General features: G+C 32.6%; 1 protein-coding gene and 1 long non-coding RNA gene across 2 annotated transcripts; one reads left to right on the forward strand and one right to left on the reverse strand.

Annotated features, from left to right (window-relative positions):
- Window positions 1-1,504: 1,504 nt before the first annotated feature.
- On the reverse strand, window positions 1,505-2,755 carry LOC128242620 (uncharacterized). The gene is made up of 3 exons (XR_008262650.1): window positions 2,667-2,755; window positions 2,015-2,089; window positions 1,505-1,685 (listed from the first exon to the last, which is right to left on the reverse strand). It is a non-coding gene; the product is annotated as an uncharacterized LOC128242620 (long non-coding RNA).
- A 4,737-nt stretch (window positions 2,756-7,492) lies between these two features.
- Window positions 7,493-18,762, forward strand: LOC128242103 (uncharacterized). Its single transcript, XM_052959145.1, has 6 exons — window positions 7,493-7,585; window positions 14,926-15,026; window positions 15,821-15,933; window positions 16,242-16,345; window positions 16,845-17,016; window positions 17,314-18,762. The coding sequence occupies exons 1-6, from the start codon at window positions 7,568-7,570 to the stop codon at window positions 17,511-17,513; spliced, it is 708 nt and encodes a 235-aa protein (XP_052815105.1). The 5' UTR covers window positions 7,493-7,567; the 3' UTR covers window positions 17,514-18,762.
- The last annotated feature ends 668 nt before the right edge of the window (window positions 18,763-19,430 follow it).

Raw genomic sequence — 19,430 nt, forward strand, 5'->3', positions numbered from 1 at the left:
TTTATATATCATTTGCATTTTCAAGTACAGAATTGTGGAATTTCCAGTAACCTAGATCACTTTAAGAAGACGCTTTAAGTTTAAAAGAAATGCATAGGCATCTGTCAAATACATCTCTTTAAGACAAAAATAATTATATTCTACTTTATATCCGATTTTTATTTCGTCTCTATGTCAATTGTGTTGTTCGTTAATTATAAATTCTCCCAATTTCACAAAAAATGTTTCTTGAAATTAATGTCGTTTTTTTGTACTGGCCAGTGTTCGTGTTCATAATTGTTTGAGCTTGATCGTCTATCATTTTTTGTTAAGAGTATCATTATAGTCCCCACCAAACAAAATCATGCCTTGTCCTCTTTTGGTTATTATATGTATGATATGATTATAGAACGAGTTACGTAATTGTTAGCTGCATGTATTTAAGGCAAGGAGTATATATTTTCGTTTATTTTCATGTTTGAAGAATGTATCGCCCATTCCCATCAATAGTTGAAATGAGACTCTTAAATAAAGACAGATAACACTTTCTAGCACACCGGATAGGCATTTCCAGTGAATTCAGCCGTGCTGGAAAACTCCATCTGGCATCCCCCCATGCCAGATGAGACACGCGCTGTGACGTAATAATTTCAATTTCTTTTATAATACACTTTTTGTAAGCATAATTATGAGATTTAAATAGATGAGTTCCATTTGCATTAACTTAAAAAAATAAAATTAAAAAAAAAAAAAAAAAATAACCCTTAAAAGACGTGATGTCGAAGGAACTTATTGACGTATGCAGTGAATACAAATTACTGCGCGTCATGACGTCTGTAAACATCATCGCACGCGCTTTTTGGTGATATGTACAAAAATGCGCTTTTTTATGTATTTTGTTCACAAAAAATGTAATTTAATGTATGCTAGAAAAATATCTATCATGTGTGTCCGTTCCGGATAGAAAAATCCGACCCTCGGGCACCCTGCGTAGCCGGTAACTCGGCAAGCCTCGTTACCTGGCAACGCAGGTGCCCTCGGGTCGGATATTTCTATCCGGAACGGGAACACATGACAGATATTATTAGTAAACGACTTCTACAGATATATAGAGCAATACTGGTAACACTGTCAACAACTTCTACAGTTGTATAGAGTAATACGGATAACCCTGTCAACAACTTTTGCAGTTATATAGCGTAATACGGATAACATTGTCAACAACTTCTTCTGTTAAATAGAGTAATACATATAACACTGTCAACAACTTCTACAGTTATATTATACAGTTATATGGAGTAATACGATAATATGGATGACACTGTCAACAACTTCTACAGTTATATAGAGTAATACGGATAACACTGTCCACAACTTCTACAGTTATATAGAGTAATACGGGTAACACTGTCAAAGGCTTCTCAAGTTATACACTTTTACGCATTGATAAAAATATTCATACCAATGTCAACAACTGTTCAATTTTGTTCGGTACAATGAGAGGCAATAATAACAAACAACGCCATCAACTGCTCAAATTTTATATTGTTACAGTAAAAACGTCTGTGTTATTCAAACGATAATATATTGAGTGCTATAGCAAACACAGGTTTGGTTGTAGCACGTCCAGACGATGTTAGAAAGGTCTTCGTTGTACATTGGACATAGACCCCCGCAGGCCTGATCAGATGTGCATTCCGCATTGGCTGCAAATAAAAACAATACGAACATATTGAAATCTGAGGTCAGTAATTAAATATGGGTCACAAATTCGAGTAAGAGGTACAACATTGCAATTGAGGGCTAACTGGATGCCAATATACCATAATATAAATAAAAAAAATAATCTTAACATATCGACACATTAAGATAGGTCAATGATTTATATCCATACTGCTTAAATTTATGTCAGCACGGCATTTATTTTGCCCACGAAAACTCTGTTGTAGCTAATCATGAATGGTTTGTTAATAGATGATCTTCGCTTAAACGCTCGATATTGCAAACAAATAACGTTCAAAAAGGAAATACTTACTATAACAGTAGATATACTGATAATGCAGCCTTGCTTTCGCGCAGGAACTTATAGACCTCAAGGATGCCGCTCCAGCTGAAATAAATAAATAAAATAAATACGACTAATGATTTGGGCGAATTCTTAATTAACATATTAGCCACAAAAGCGATTTTAAACTTTTTTTTACTGCATAGCAGCACTGTGTGTTCTGACGTTTGATTTCTACATGAGATTCGGCTTGAACTTAAAAAATGAGAAACATACCAACTAAATATGTTTGACGTTTGAAAAGTTGATGTTTTTAAGTCACTAATAGATTTCAATCAAAGACAGGAAAGCGTATACTAAATATCATGTTGTGATATCATGCTATTTATCGTAAATGAGACTCAAAGGATTTAAACATTATATATATTGAAATGAATCAAATAATAAAAATCAAACATTTTGTTTTTAAATAAAAACACCTTCTGACTTAAATGTCAAAGTCATTCGTTTTTATATTGTAAACGAATTATGTTTAACATACCATATTGCATATTTAAAAGAAGGAAACCCGATTTCCTTTAAAAAAATATCTTAGGACATTTTAATTCTTTTAACACTCCAGGATCTAAATAGAACGCATGTAAATTTAATAAATGAAATGAAATAAGTTAAATTGACTTACCACACGCAAAAAACAGAACTAACACCACAAGAAATTTCATGTTCTATCAGTTTTCCGTTCTACATCAAACTCATATGACATTACAAATTATGTGGAATATATGTGGAAGATAAGAGATGTTCTGTTGATAAGCTGGAACAAACAAAGTAAGGTCATACGTTTAGTAGTGCATAGTTCTTACATTAGCCGACTCGATCATCTTTATTGGTATCAAATTTTAAGGTCATGATGTGGATTTCGCAAGTTGAAAAGACACAAAGGGAACATATCCTTTGTAAATTACCACGGAGTCTGTACCAGTACAAGTGAGGGTTTAGAGCCTGCATTCTCTACTTGTACTAGAGACCTTTTAGATAAGCTAAACGGGAACATATATCCCTTGAAATAACAACCGTGTATGCATGATCGTTTAGAGGCACAATGAGAAAACGTGTCATATCCGCCACCTCTTTAGTGAGAGGCGGACACCTAAGCCACGCTATCACTCTGAGTTAAGAAAATTAGTTCAAGTTTTCGAACGAATCCAAAAAAATCTCAACACAATACTCCGGTCCACTGATCAGCACTATGTACAGTTAATATAAAAGGGACCTTACTCATGACGGAGTACATTCCCTTCAAATGACTGTAGAGTTTATCAGTGAACCGGAGTACTGTGTAAAGATTTTCTTTGAAACTTGAACAAGTAGACGCATGATCCGGGAATAATTCTGTTTGTTTTTGAAAGATGGGAGTGTTATCTGCTTGTAGGCTGCATGTTTTTGCGCCAACTTTTCTTTTGGATACTTTTCTAGGCATTTTTTCATTCCCAAAATGTTTTATCAAATCGAAGATGTTCGGCTTTAGTCTATTTAGGCCTTTCGAGATTTACTGTCAGTCGTTGGTTGAGCCTCGGAAAACATGATGTTCTACCAGTGACTAGTAATGTATAACAGGATTTCTAATAGATAAAGATCTTATAGATAATGATACTTCCCCGCGTATAGTACAAAAATAAAAACAAGATTATTCAATACGAGGCTTATATTTCTGATGCTGTAATTACTAATAATAGCTCGAATAATTGTGCGGTAATGTCCCCTTGAAAAGGGACCCCCATGTGAAGTCGTGCTTCCCATTCCAGGGTGGTAATTCAATCATTTATTGATAGAGCTATTCTGATATTTGTGTAGTTCTATAATTCTATTCTGATGTTATTGATATCGTTAGGTCATGGAAATCAGAAAACATATCGAAAACGTCGGTTTTTAGAACAAGTTAATGAATGTTTCCCGATGGACACTTTGTAGTTTTCCCTTTGTTTTTCAATCGTGAATTTTGTTTCACTGTTTACTTATATAATGGATGATGCAGTAGTCAAACTGGAATGACATAATGTTTGAAAAATGATGTATCATCTCGGAATAGACACGCGGACAGCTCTTTTGTGTGTTAAAGTAGTACATCTCTCAATAACAGTACAACTAGCAATAACCTGGTTTCTGCTTACACAGGCCTGTATGTGTTTAGCTATAGATTTTCCATGATTAAAAGCGGATGCAAAAGGCCATAAACAAATATTCCAAATAGCATATCTCGAGAATATAGAATAAACACATTGATAATGCCTGATTTGCCTTTTTTGATTCGTCTGTACAATCTTATTCATTAAGAACTTTCATTCAACAGATCAAACATTTAAGTCAGGAGCACTGTTGTGTAGAGAACAACATATATACAGCGCTGTGATGGAACCAATTAACAATACTCCAATCAGAAGTGTTTTGATCTTGATTACTGAAACAACAATCGAACGATAGAAAGATGAACGCAATACAAGTAACAAAAACATGTTTACACGAATGACTTGTCACGAGTCTTTATATAAAGTACAATTTTATTCAACGAGTTCAGGAAATGTGTTTGTAAGCGATCCTGTAGCGAGCTAATATAGATTTTGGACGAGTTGAATTAAATTGTGTACTGTATAATGACGTGTTGTAGATCATTTTAATCATTTGCTTTTCAGTTTAAAAAGACCTACCTGTTTCACCTGCGCTTAAAATGAACCAAACGTTACAAACTAGCAACGCCATATCTGCTTGTTCACGTGATACCAGCGTGTTACACTCTTATATTAGTTTGCTGATACTTTTTGCAATATTCAATTGTTAACATTTTAATGATAACTTTAGTATCAATAACTATCGTGTAACATTCTTTTCAAGATTTATTAACGGACAATGCCACTGACGCAGTATTTATATAAAAACCCATTATAATAGGTACGGTAAACCGGCGCACGTAATTATTTCCGACTTGAGTTTTATACATATATGACTTTCAAGTGCTATTTTAACAAAATATCAAACGTTTTTGCTTAAAAACACATGAACGTTATTTGCATATAATATGACGTTACATGTGTAAATTAAAATTTGCTCAGGTCTAAAGCAGTTGTTTTGTTTGAGGTTGCTTGGAAATTGTTCTTTGCCTTAATTATTAAAATGGCGTTGTAAGAAGACAGCGCCGAGCAGCATTCTGTCATTCAATTTTGTGCTCGAAGAATGTCGATAGATTTAGGAATGTCTCAAGACCTTAAATTAACAATTGGCATGGGCGGTCTTCAAGTATGGAGTGGTAGGAGACGGAAAAACAGAGATAGAGGCATCCGACAGGAGTAACGATTTAAGTTAACCTCGGTGCATCATTATTATTATTATTATTATTCATAGACTATTTTGTTAAATATTAAGAAAGTCTATTGATAACCAATGTTTAGTATTACTTTTTGTTTTCTTAATTTAACAAATTCAGTTTGTATTAGTAGTGCAAACTCATATCATGAGCTATTCATATGTGTCATTCGCCGCGATTTTATGAATGATTTGCGCACTTAATACAAACAAAGGGTCCATCGTATTGCATGCACTAAGACAACACACTGATAAACACGCCGAGCCTCGCACAGCTTGAAATCGATATTCGGGGTTTCAAGGGATATGACAGCATCACCAAAGGTCGCCCGACTTTACCCCACTGGACTTTGCTTAGTTCTCACACCTACAAGAACATTTAAAAGGTCGGAGGTTTGGATCAAGAGAAGATTCGATGTCTGCCACATAATTATTTAATAGGGGTTTGCCTGCTGACTCGTTTGTAAATGTTTTTAGTTGGGGGAAACGCCATCATAGAGCCTTGGAACACCATGAGGAATACGTTTCGAAAGGCTCATAACTGGCCTGACGCTATCACTTTGACCGTGCGCGCATATATGACGTTAGATGTGATGATTGAGTCACCAAATTGTTATGTCTTTCGTGTTCAACGTACAATATATATATATATATATATATGCTTAAATCATATGTTGAATGTAATATAGTGTATTTTACGTCCATAAATAACAGTAATAGAGGGGTAAGACTACTATTGCAAATGCCAACATGGCAAGTTGACTTCAGACGAGGGCTTTAAGTTGTATATGTAGTAAAACATACATCGTTCAGGTTAATATACTTAACTTATTGAGGTGTTCCAGAGTAACAACAACTTCTCTTGGCTATTATTTTTACAACTCGAGATATCGACCGGCTTGTGCGACTAGTATGACTGCCATATCACAACTTCGAATGCCAACACTGCACAGTATCTTCGGACACGTCCTTAAGGTTGTTTGGGTGGTATATCTTACCCTCGACTAATGCGCCAGTAGTATACAATCTGGGCAGGAATGCTTCGGAAGCACCAACTTTATCCATTATATTCAAACAGCTATTTCGGCTGAATTGGAACTGCTCATCGACAGAAATGAATCATGGTATACATACACTCGCTGATAACTGTTCCATCTTTCACTCTTTTTGCGGCGTCCAAGTTGGACAATGTATGGCCCTCACATCGGTTACTTTAGTAGAATAATGTATGTGCGTTTGTAAGACAAGAGTCGTTTTTTTGGAAAGAAACAGAATGTCTTATAGTTGTAAATAGCTGTCATCAATAAAGATACAACGTTTTCATTTAAAAAGATTACATTATAAATTCACGCAGTTTTCATACATATTTGACATATACATCAGTTATTTCAAAACTCTTGCAAGCGTTTACAACTCAACCAGTTGGCAAAATCGTGCCGTTAATGTTAATTCCGAAAGTCTTAATAGCACAACACTTTCTAAAAGGTTTATTCAGATAAACTTAACAACAGTTTGTCCCAGTGAAAAAAACTTATGGATATGAGTATTTCGACGTCGTGTATGTTATACAGAGAGACAGTCAGCAATTTATGGAATCTTATTGAGTCCTGTAAAACAAGATCAAGCTAAGCTCACTTTTGTGTTATTTTATGATCACTTAAAAACAGCTTTGTTTTGTTGCGAGATTGTTTGATCGGCATTTTCAAGTGGTGTTATCAATGTGTTGTGAAAAAGAAAAAAAAGATATGAGGGCGTCGTCGGTTGTCTATTTAAGTCTAGACTAACCGGCTTGGGTTAGCACCCAATTGTAATTAATTCTTCAATTTCGATACTATCGAGTAAAATAATGATATCCAAGTGATGATTTGGTTAATAGAATAATTTTAACTACTACGTAATTTGACTAATTGAAGTATAATTATGCTTAAGCTTTTTCGTATAATTAGGGTCTTAAACTGTACAGAAACCTTTCATGCTATTTGGTGAATCGAACCAATACCGAGTAATAGATAACAGTGAAAAGCAGTTAATAAATGTACAGTTAAATAACATCGCCAATGCCAGTCTCGTTACGAGAAAAATCCAATATCCCGATGTGTCTACCTATTCAGTGATTTCAATTCTTGCCCTCAGATTATTTGCTGATATCTACTCAGATGGAATAGTAAAGCTCAATGTTACCGTTTTATATTTCATCGGCATTATCAATGAGAAGGTATTTAGAAAATGGATAACTCACTACTTGTAAGTCAATATCGGTGTTGTTTTGTGCTACTGAACTTTGTAGCTTAATTTTCAGTAGGTTATATTTCATTTAATTTATGTATATGTTTATGAAATACAATTACTAAATAAACATTTAAAAAATTTAAAAAATACTTAACATTTTGTATATCAAAATAAACTGTATAAGTAATAGATACGATCATTAAAATTTTGAAACAGTTTTTATTCATAAGTGTAACAATTTTTACGAGTACGATTTTGAAACCTTCAATTTTTAGGCATAATACATATATTCATTGTTGAGATAATGCTTCTTTCCAAAAATAAACTTTCAGTTAGGTAAAAAGAACAACCAAACGATTAAATCAATATATATCTTTATAAAAACTATTCTGTCACATTACCATACCACACGGTTTTTAATAAAACGGAGTCAAATAAATGAATAAATCTCATAATAATAAACAAATAAAATGAGTTCAATACCAAGTGGTTTCACTGTTTAGTAACGTTGATTTCTCAACCAACAAATGCATGCCTTGCATTTATGTAATTACACATAAAGGCACAACGTCATTCTTGAATTAAATCCATTTTCATATCAAGCTGATCCTCATCCAATTTTAAAGCGTTTTGTTTCTCTTTTTGCAAATTAACTCATCCGAGCGTCTGCAAATATGTTTTTCTTAAGATGTAGAAAGCATTCTTAAAACAGTAAATGAATTGAATTAAATTTTTCCTTTATGATGCTTAATACAGAAACACTATGAGGAAAACATTGATGTTGACAAATTCATGAGATTACTACTAAACAAGAAAAAGGAAAACCCCATAAAAATCCCGTGAAGACCTTGACCCATGACTAGCAAAACTTGTTCTCTCAATCGACAAAAATGAAGGCGTAAAATGTGAGCATTCATCCATTAGAAACCTAACAAGTAGCATTGACAGAAAGTTAAAAACACACAAACATCGTGTGAAAATAATGCAAGAAGCTAAAACTAATTTCTCAACCCTGACAAGAAATGCACTTAAAGCAAACCAAGAATCCTCTCCTAATCAAAGGAATGAGAAACAATCAAACGAATGCTTGCCAATTAGTGATAAAGAAATAAATACTCTGTAGTAGAAAGGGCAACTTGAAACCAACTCTCCCCAACGCCTACTAAACACGTTTCGGTTAAACTTCATCCGGTTCGGAATAAGAGGAACCACTGAATACAGAAATCTCGGGGTATTTCATTCATAATTTGATAGATATCAATGTATTAAAACAATAACAATTACTTATATACTGATTAAATGTTTTAAGTGCCGATGTTCCGCAATGAAATACAGGACGTGCGAGTTGTAAAAGTATTTGCAAATTCAGAACTTAATATAAAAAATAAATATGTAAACAGTGTTAAAAATTGAAAAGAGTAAGTAAAGGTTTCACATCTTGCTTCGAGTTACAAAACTATCAAAATAAATTACTTGTAGGTTGAAAATAGAGGAGGTTTGTTGAATACGGTGTGTGATTAAATTTTCTTCACGAAGTGATCACTGAACGCAATTTTTCGCACCACTCGCGAAAATTTTAGTTGTATGTGATTACGAGAAATATAAATCTTGATATTACATCGTAGTAACGAGGCAAGGTTATTTCTCATCAATATAATTGAAAAAATCATTAAAAAACATTTGATAAAAAGAATATTTTCTAAATTATAGTTGATAACTATGAAAATGAATGCCCTGGTCTATTTAAGATTGGGAGGTATTTCACTTCACTATGAAATCCCATAGTTGGCCAGGGTAGCACCAGCTAAAGTCCGTATAGACGTCGAAATGGCTTTGACTTGTACTTGGTGTGTCGCTGCTCCTCTCCAACCGCTCCCTGCACCTTTACCATTTCTGCAACAGAAAGCGATATGACCCTTATGCAGACATTTGTCTTTCAAAGGAAATAAGGCTTTTATTACTGTTATGCCCAAAATGCTCACATGTTGATCAGTTTTGCAGCGTGGACTTATTGACCATTGGACTCATTCGTATTTTATTTGTAAAACATATGCTGTGATGAACTGTATATTTTACATGTATTTTACACTGTTTATTCCATTTTAGAGCAAAATAAAAACCATCATAATCGGCGTTGATAAATCTCTATGAAGCGTGAGACTGCTTTCTTTGCGCAATTAAAAGACGGTGAAGGTAATAATAATAATAATAATGATAATAATAATAATAATAATAATAATAATAATAATAATAATAATAATAATAATAATAATCATAATAATAATAAGAATAATAATAATGATAATAATAATAATAATAAATATTATTAGTAATAATAATAATAATAATAATAATAATAATAATAATAATAATAATAAATAATATCATAATGATTATCATAATGATTATAATAATGACGATGATAATCATACTAATTACAATGATTATAATTATAAAGAGTAATAAAAGTACATAAAAATAGTGATAAAGATGATAAAGATAATACAGTGCAAATAAAGAATGAAAAATAAAAATAACAAAAATAAATCACTACATTAAATAGTTTTAGGTCTTTAAAGCTCGCCAAGAAGCTATTTCCTGATTGCCGGATAAACTCCCTTTATGTTTTCTCTATATTTTTGTATTACCTCTTATGTCCACACGCAAAATATATCACATGTACAGTGCAACGCGGTTGTACTCCATATTGTGTGATGTTGAAATGAGTTGAAATGACGTCATAGAACAATATTGTTCATTATTAAGATGCAGGACTCACTTTAACCATATCACTTACCTTAACGCCTTTTTCATAGTCATATCTTAAACAATAGGTCTTTGCTATCACAATTCATTATGTACATTTTGATAATTGTGGATATTTATATGTGAAATGAAAATGATATTTCACTGTTTATCATATGATAAATTATATAAGCAGGACGAAATTTACTTGTAAAAATTATTTTTTTATTGATATTTGTTTCAATGTAAAAAGTCATTTATACTTTGCTTTTGAATACTTTCTATTTGAGCTCAAATAGTTGTGAAATGTTTTGTTTTTAAAATAATGCATGTCAACAAAAACCTTTACATAGACCGACAACTGAGCTTGTTTAAAAATAATGACGAAAGAATGTTTGTTGCAATCCAAAAATGATAATCCGTCCATAAACCATTATTGCTGCTCATAACAATCAAAACAAATATTATCATAGTAGTTTGATGCTGGAGTTGACTTACTTAAATTGAGATATTTATATCATCTGCGTGCCATTAATACACATACTTTATCTGACAATCTCCACTAACAGCTATATAAAAGGCTTGAGCAAATTGAATGCGCTTGTTCATTAATCTACTGTTTTGACACGTCAATTACCGAAAATTGGCTTGGTATATTTTTCGCCAAGCAGACTAAGTTGACAAAGAAGTGTTACCCGAAAACTATAGTTATTAATTATTGTCTTCATGAGCTTGCAACAAACATGCATTTTCTTGTACTTTTCGGATGTCCATCGTTCATCAATGATCACACAGCTTAAAAGTTAACAGGTGAACCTCAACTTTACACTAATTGCTTTATTATGAGTCGTTTCTAAGAAGAATATTTGAAACCAAATACGTTGTCCGTTTTAAAGTTCACCTTTTTATTTTTAAACGGATTTGATATTTCTTTTTTGGTTAAAAAATACCATGAGCAAGAAACGTTAATAAAATTACAGATTCAGATGGCAAAGTTAGATAAGATATGAACAGAGGTGAATGTACACGCACCCGCAGAGCTTTCATGTTTTCAGTCACAAAAATGCACTCAGTCGTGATGTTGCTTGGCAGGAGGGGAGACCCTCTCGAGGCCATCACGTTATTAATGCAAGAAAGCGTTCGTTGAAACTTGCCAGATTTCGCATTCGTAGCGAAGCCGCACTTGTTATTTTTACTTTTTATTAGTTATATTAGACTGTTGTTCAACCCGTATGCCTATTTGTAGATACTATTATAATTATTTTTATTCAGAGCCGCAACAACTTTGACAGTATTATCTTCACTGTGTTTTAATTGCACAAAGAATATGGGCCCACGCTTTATAGAGATTTTTGAACGCTGATTGAGTAAATTATATTATTTGCATTTTACACATTTTTACCTCATGGTATCATACAAATTAAAAAACACGAACATTTTTATTGAAATACGATTCAATTGATTAAAATTATTTGCTTTTGCTTTTTAAATCTCTTTAAGTATTTAAAGCATACCCATATAGAGCATGTGGTTTTCAAAACTTAAATTCATTTTAAGTCTTAAATAAATATCTTCATTTTCCAATTTTAACAAATAACACTCGCGGAATGCAATTAATTGTCTGAGTCTGTACATTCACTTCTGTTAATTTCTTCTTTAACATCGCGTTATCAATCAGTAATTACATTTACATTTCTTGCCCATGGTGGCTTTTCACCAACAATTCAAAAGTCCTCTGTCGCACCATTAGGCTTTCTTTTATTGGTTTTATAACCGCCGGCAACTATTCGTCATACTTACACAAGAAAGGTATTATCGAATCAAGAGTTGCTTTTGTTCATAAAATGCCCTTTCCTCATACTGTGGTTGTCTAGAACAGAATATGAAACTATGAAAGTAAAGGAATACTTGGTTATAGTCAATTTAATGAAGTGGTTTGCTCCTGACTCGGTAGAATAGAGATATCAGTATTCGTAAAAAATATATATCTTTGACGTTTACTTTCACCTACTTCCGCAATTGTTTTTTTTTCAATTTCTTATTCAACAAGCAGGGGAACCCGTTTATGCAGCCAATGGACGTAAACCTCTAAAGCAACTACCAAGTCGTTTATAGTTTTTACTCTTTTTCATAAATACCCATGGTTTTATTGGAATGCAAGTATCTAAATGAAAAATTATGATTTATGATCAGCTAATTAAACCTTCGAATCTAAACCAGTATTGAGAATGTAATTCATGTTGCTTATCATTGAATATATTTGATCAAAAGTCGTTTGTGATGTAGGAAAAGCCACGTATAAGCGAAAGCCCCACAGACCTTGTCTTGAAATCTGCAGGCACTTCCAGTCAATATTTAGAAATTTGATTACAAGCGTCATTAAATTCATTATTTACAGCGTCAATTCTGTTTTTCTTCATTGATTTGGCGTGATTTATTATGGACGCAAAGCCAATTAAAGAGGGGGGTCTCTAGGAAACTTTAATTAAGCCCCACAAGGTTGATGGCTGAAAAAACAAAACAAAAAACAACAACAGTAATCTGGAAAAGGAAATGGTTGATTTAGTGTTATTTAGCCTTGAGGTCGTAGAAGGGACAACACATACAACTTCTTCATTTGTAGGTCAATTCCAGTTTATTTGATATAAAAGAACGCAAAATTAGATCCGAAAGGAAGAATTAATAAAACAACCTAGATGTTGCTTATTATATCTTGTGAATATTTAATTTTACGATACTTAAAGGTTATTTAACATTGTTCTGTACAATACGGAAATATATTTGGACGAGTACATAGCTGGGAAATCCATATTGGACGAGCCGCTGGTCAAAATATTTCCCGTATGTACAAAGCAATAAGAATACATTCATTAGTCCAAAATGTTGGGTTATTTTTATAAAGGCGTTCATATCAGAATTTTACAACATTCAACATTTTGTTTGCACACAAACGAGAATTGATCATTGTAATTTAAATGTTTTTTGTCACTCAATTTCAATGTCGATCCCGATTTTCATACGGAACGTTTTCACGCGTTTAGGTGAATCGAACAGTACGGAAAAAATACAGGATTTTTTGAAAGGTTGTGCGTCTCGATACGGACATAACCTGTGCATTCACGTGTTGAAGATGAATGTCTATGATTGGACGTATGAATTATGAATACAACAAAAACTGATTACTTTAATTTTTAATTTATAAAACCAACTACATTATTTTGAGTCAAAACATATTTTTGCCATACGGTCGTCAAACTAAACTGTTAATTTGTATATTTTGTATGGCCTGTTTTGACAATTTTAATACTTTCATTAAGAGTTTAAACTGCTAAAAAGTATGAGTTAGACACAAATTATGTACTTATTAATAATTTCTTTACCATAAGCACATACGATTTATTAATGTTTAACGCATGCACATGGTTACATTGTTTTAAAAGAAAGTTGATGATTAAAAATGCAAGAATCTTACTCAATAAAAGACAGGGAAAAGACGAGAGGAAATATCACTCCTACAAAGGAGACGTACAGTCAAAAATAATTGTAATATACTGTAACAATACATAAGCCGGCTTTAATTTGATAATTATTTGGGATTAGTCTGTAACGTCTTAAAGTGTTGTGTTGTTTGAAAAATGTTCTTAATGTTTGTGTGGGTCGATGCCAATTGAAGATTTTTTATTTTTTGTTCATTATATTAGACAGAATGCACCAGCAAACACAAAATAAATCAAAATTTAAAAAGAAAAACGCAAATCGTTTCTCACGAATGCACCAGCAATAACAACATTTATCAATTTTTGACGTTCTATATAAAAAAGAGGGCTTACTTCGCGACTGAAGTACCCCTGCTTGATCTTCTGCAGATCCAAAAACATATACAACGTGAAATAAAACACTGTTTTCATCATCAGAGACTGACGGTTTACCAAACAGGAAGGAGGGCTTTGTGGGTGAAAAAGCACGTGCAACATGTAACATCTATAATCATTCTTGAGTATATGGACTACTCTAACGTTTCACCTTTGGTGATGAAGTTAATTTTTTTAATCGCGTTTCGGTAATTCCGGATTGTCGTAATTTGATTACAAAAAATCCAAATATATTTCTAAATATGAGTTGGTTTTTAACTATATGGTAATAAATATCGTTTAAAACAATTCTTTCCATAGCTTTAAACAATCAATTAATGATAGCTCTTTAAATATTGATTTGTCTCTATTATTTGAATTGAAATGGTATTTATTCATTTTCAAATACTTAGAAATTTAATTTAACTATTTGCCAATAAGATATTAATTATTTTAACTTTACACAGAGGTTTACATATTGTATGAGTAGTCTTTTAACAATGAATGTCATATTATATCGGGTTAAGTGTTTTTGTTTACATCTTCATTACTTTGATGAGTTATTGGTAAAACATTTCGACAAAATAATGTAGAGTATAAGATGTACGGCGGTACATCTTTCCGCCAGCAGTTTTATTAAAATCTCGATCATCCAATGTACCCATCATTCGTTTGTACCTTATAAGTATGATCATCTACTGAACATATTTGTAAACTAATGAAAATAAAATAAAAAAAACCCATATAATCTTGTTTCAGGTAGCCTGGTTTGTGCTCATCACTCATTGGCTGGGCGTGAGCGCTCTGATTGGACTAAGACCAGCTAACCAAAGCCCTCACAAGGATGATGACGACTCTCGGTAGTATGATAATTCTATTATGTAAATGGAACGTATACTAAAAACCTAGAACAGCAATGTCGTATTGATTTTATTTGAAACTATACGTCAACAATGCAAACTTACACTGTGTTTAGAACCCACAAATGCTTTGTTTTAGGATTATTCAATGTCAATAATGTTGTGTAAGATTGAGCGCTTTAACCATTTTATACCACAAGTGAGTTATTGCTTTGTTTTCACAGACAGTGCATAAGCTGTAGACCAATAATTTACTTATGGTGATATTGTTTCATTAGTTGTGTATCGCTTCATGTCTAGCAGCATTGTTTCTCTTGTATGGTGTATGTGAAGTGTTATAGTCGTGTATTTAAGTTGGATCTTGGCCAAACTTTATAACACTGAGATAATATATTTCGTTTCGGTTATTTTTATTTGATTGACTAATTCTTGTTATGTTTATATGTGGTAACATTGTGTCAAATATTTCCAAACGTGAAACAATGATGCCAAACACCGATTTTTATCAAATTATTGTGCGAACGACAAAATATCGTACGATCAAATATTATATAAACTAGTTTCAGAAATGGAAATTCTATTTTTTTACTTTTATATGTATGAAAGCTTTGAAAATATATTGTTGAAACATAACCAATTAAACCAAAACTAAAGGATTAATAAAACTGATCTTACGATTCGATCATTGATAAGATGGCCCAAAATGTGCCTTATCTGGAATTGCCAGTGTTTGAACTTATTACGATTTATAAACTTAATTTCTACATTTAATGATGATGTCCTTGACATTACAGTCCCCCGCCAACTTCACCAAAACCACACCAATCGCTGTATTCTCAGCTCCATTCTCCATATGAGCTGCCCAAATTTATCCACAACTATACGATAAAGGAGATATCCAATCAAGGTTTGGTCTTTCTGATATTTCATGTATAAAATCAATTTTGTTATCGTTATTTACTTACTATTATTCTTACTTCGGTATCCGATTTGTATCATTACATATGATGTCAACCGAATTTTGTAGTCTAACAATTCTATAAGAGGCAAGTAATTGTCAGAACATCGTAAAAATCTAATCAGACGCTCTATCATGAAGCTCTTCATTGAGTGTTACAAAACAGGTCGTTGTAGACAATGTTTCATGAAGAGTAGATCCAGCCTTGACAATGTATTCCAAAGTGAAATAGCTTATAAAATTCTTGCTTATTCCAGCTACAGATAGAAACAGATGTGACCTGTCTTCTTCTCTTCAGTGCACGGCGAGGTTTCTTCGACAAGCTATTGGAAATGACACAGATATATGTAATGATGTTGAGGTATAGTGATGTAAACATCATTGTTATGTAAGTTATAAGTATGTCTATACATTGACAAGCAACACAATCATATTATATGAGTATTGAAATACAGTAATCAATTAATTTTAGGGTTTTCACATAAGTATTGTCGCCTGTGACCAGTCAGTAAAAACAGTAGTCAATTGGGAGGTTCATTGTTGAATGAAGTCTTGATCTCGCTCTTAACCCTACGAAAATTGAACCTGTAAGTTTAATCGTAGCCAATCTTATTGAACGACATGTTTTTGTGATACAAAATAACAAGTATATCACCTTCATCATTCCTTAAGAATGCACTTCAAAATAATATCTGAATGTGAAATAACAACTTCTAGTGCAGTTTTAGACTGTTATGAAGTAAATAAATCATGTTACAGTCTATGAGTTCCTCCTAAAGCGGCTTTTTTGTTAATCGACAAATATCTTTAAAATGTCTTGGAAATTAATGGCGACACTGCATCTTGATGTATCGTTTCAGACATTTGGTCGTTGTGTAATTGGCAGTCTCAGAAACGTCGGAAGGAGGGAATTCGTTATGGGTGTAACAGCTTTCCAGAAATTACATATCAAGCTTCGGGACGAATATCGTTGCCATGGAAACATGACTCCTGTTGTTGATGTATCTCGTGCTAGACATTTGATAACTAAACGTAAGCCAATCTTAATAGTGGTTTGCTAAAATTCTGAATTAAGTTATTGAATGTTATTTAGTGATTTGCTAAAAGTCTTAATAAAGTAGCTGCTTTAAAGTTAAGCACTGATTTGCTTAAACTGTATTTGAATCGATTCGTATTAATTTATTTGCTAAATTTCTCCGTTTCGGCAGTTAATATTTTTGGATGTTGACTATCATACTTGGACAATTAAGAAAGCTTTTCAGTTTACATATTAGAAACATTTATTTTACATAATTATCGATATTTTAAAAGTTATATCATTCATTTCAGGGCAAGGAGATTCTTGCTGCATTGAACGGCTTTCGCAGTGTTCGTTTCAAACATATTTGAAAATAATCAGCAACAGAACAAACAAGTGCTCCGGAATATCTTACTTAAATGTCTGTATGAATGAAAACGTGTGTGGAAGAAAAGTAATTCTGAAATCTTTGGAGGAAATGTTAAGGCGGTTAATTTTCACATGCCAGTAGATTAATTTCAAAAAAAGCCTTTTAACAATAAGGCTTAAGGGTCAGTAACATATTTTGACCAATGAAGTAAATTATTCAACTGGAATCTACAGCGTCAAGCCTAATAGCCGATAATTAGCAATACAGACGGCACCGATCCCTAACGAGAAACAAACAGCATCACATTTATCTGGAACAGATTACTCATCAATGGATGCATTGTTTTGTTTTGTTTTGTTTTGTTTTGAAGATGATGCTGCATTTTAATAAGACATAAATGATAAAATGTTTCTAGAACTCGTCTAGAAAGAGAATCATGATTTAAAGGAGTATACAAAAACCCTGAACATGTTCTGTTAATCAGTTGTTCGTTTTTTTCTTTTAGTTACCTGACCCAAAACAAACAAATGGTTGTGATTACGTTGAACATATCTTGTTTAATATCAATTATCATATCATATACCATCTCATTAACTCATGCCTTCACTCAATGTTCTCCAAATGTCTTTTATATCCTTACGTCATATACATTCTATTGCGGTATACAGATGTATACTTTAGACTCATGATGAGTGCAAAATTATTATTCTTATGTGTTTGATGAAAAACAAATCTGTCAACAACGTTTCAAATACAGGGGCTGCTAAATACTATATGTAAGAAAATGTGTACGTGTTAACTGCGTTTTGAGTTTTCCGTCATCCATGTATGTGTCTTATGGTAACTATAACATAACAAGGAAATATGACGTCATAGTTTCTTAAGTCTATATTAATAAAGTCATTGCCAATGGTGTAGCATTTATAAGGTCTATGCTACTTTTGAAGTCGATCAAACTTTTTTTATTATTTGGCGAATACTATATTTGATATGATGTCTAAACTGATTTTTTCCAGAAAGGCCCAATTTTACACATACAAGTTACTCGTTGTTTTTTTTATGTAAACTATACGGCTTTATCAGCTTACGACATAATGTAATTTAATACCTTGTAACGAAATTAGAGATTGAAATTAAAGTTATATGAACGTATATTTATGTTTAAAGCATATGAATTTTATGCTTAATGTTAAGAAGTTGAAAGTAGCCAATGTTTCTAACATTCTAAGAAACGTTAAGGTCAAATCAGCAATGGAGACATTTATTTCTTTTTGAAAATGTAATCAATTTTATAAATTGAAGAAATTTTGAGATGTGTGATAAACACGAGTGATGCCATCATCACTGTCATCAAATACACAAAATAAAGTCTATATTACATTGCACTTTGGGTTGTGTGTATCCCCAAATGAAACCTTCGCGGCAAAACAATTTGAGATGTTTATATCTCATTTGAACCTCCATTGTGATTTCCTCATCTAAATGCAAATCCATGGCATTTTGAGATCTATCATTATACGATTGTGTACGATTGTGTGCTGATATCGGTCTCCCTCTTATTCTTCCGTCGATATCGAATGACAAATAAGTCTACTAGATGCAATCTTGATTAGTGAAAGGAAATTTAATTTCGAGGCCTTGTTCATGATGTCGACCGTACCGTTTTTTTTAAGAAACCCATTTGAAACAACAAACAATTTCAATTTGATTTCATCTGTTCATTCACTAAACCAACAATGTGACGATAGCAATTAACGATGTTGAATTTACTATAATACAATGCAAAGCTAATTTTCCTTGCGTGTGTGGCAAAAAAGATATGTATCAAAATACACCGAAATGCTCTGTATAAGGTCGTTCTTTCCGTCCAAATGAACAGACTGAGATAAGATCCTGCACCTATGGCCATAAAGTTCCATTTCCGCTGGTACGAATGACTGTTTTTACGCTGTTTTATTTGAGTATTTACTCACAGTTCAATTAACTCAATTAATGATTTTAAAATGAGATCCTTGACCCACACTACCTGTGTTTCCTTTCACTTTTAACCTCAGCTGA

The sequence above is a fragment of the Mya arenaria genome, chromosome 8 (assembly GCF_026914265.1).
Source record: "Mya arenaria isolate MELC-2E11 chromosome 8, ASM2691426v1".
NCBI lineage: Eukaryota > Metazoa > Mollusca > Bivalvia > Myida > Myidae > Mya > Mya arenaria.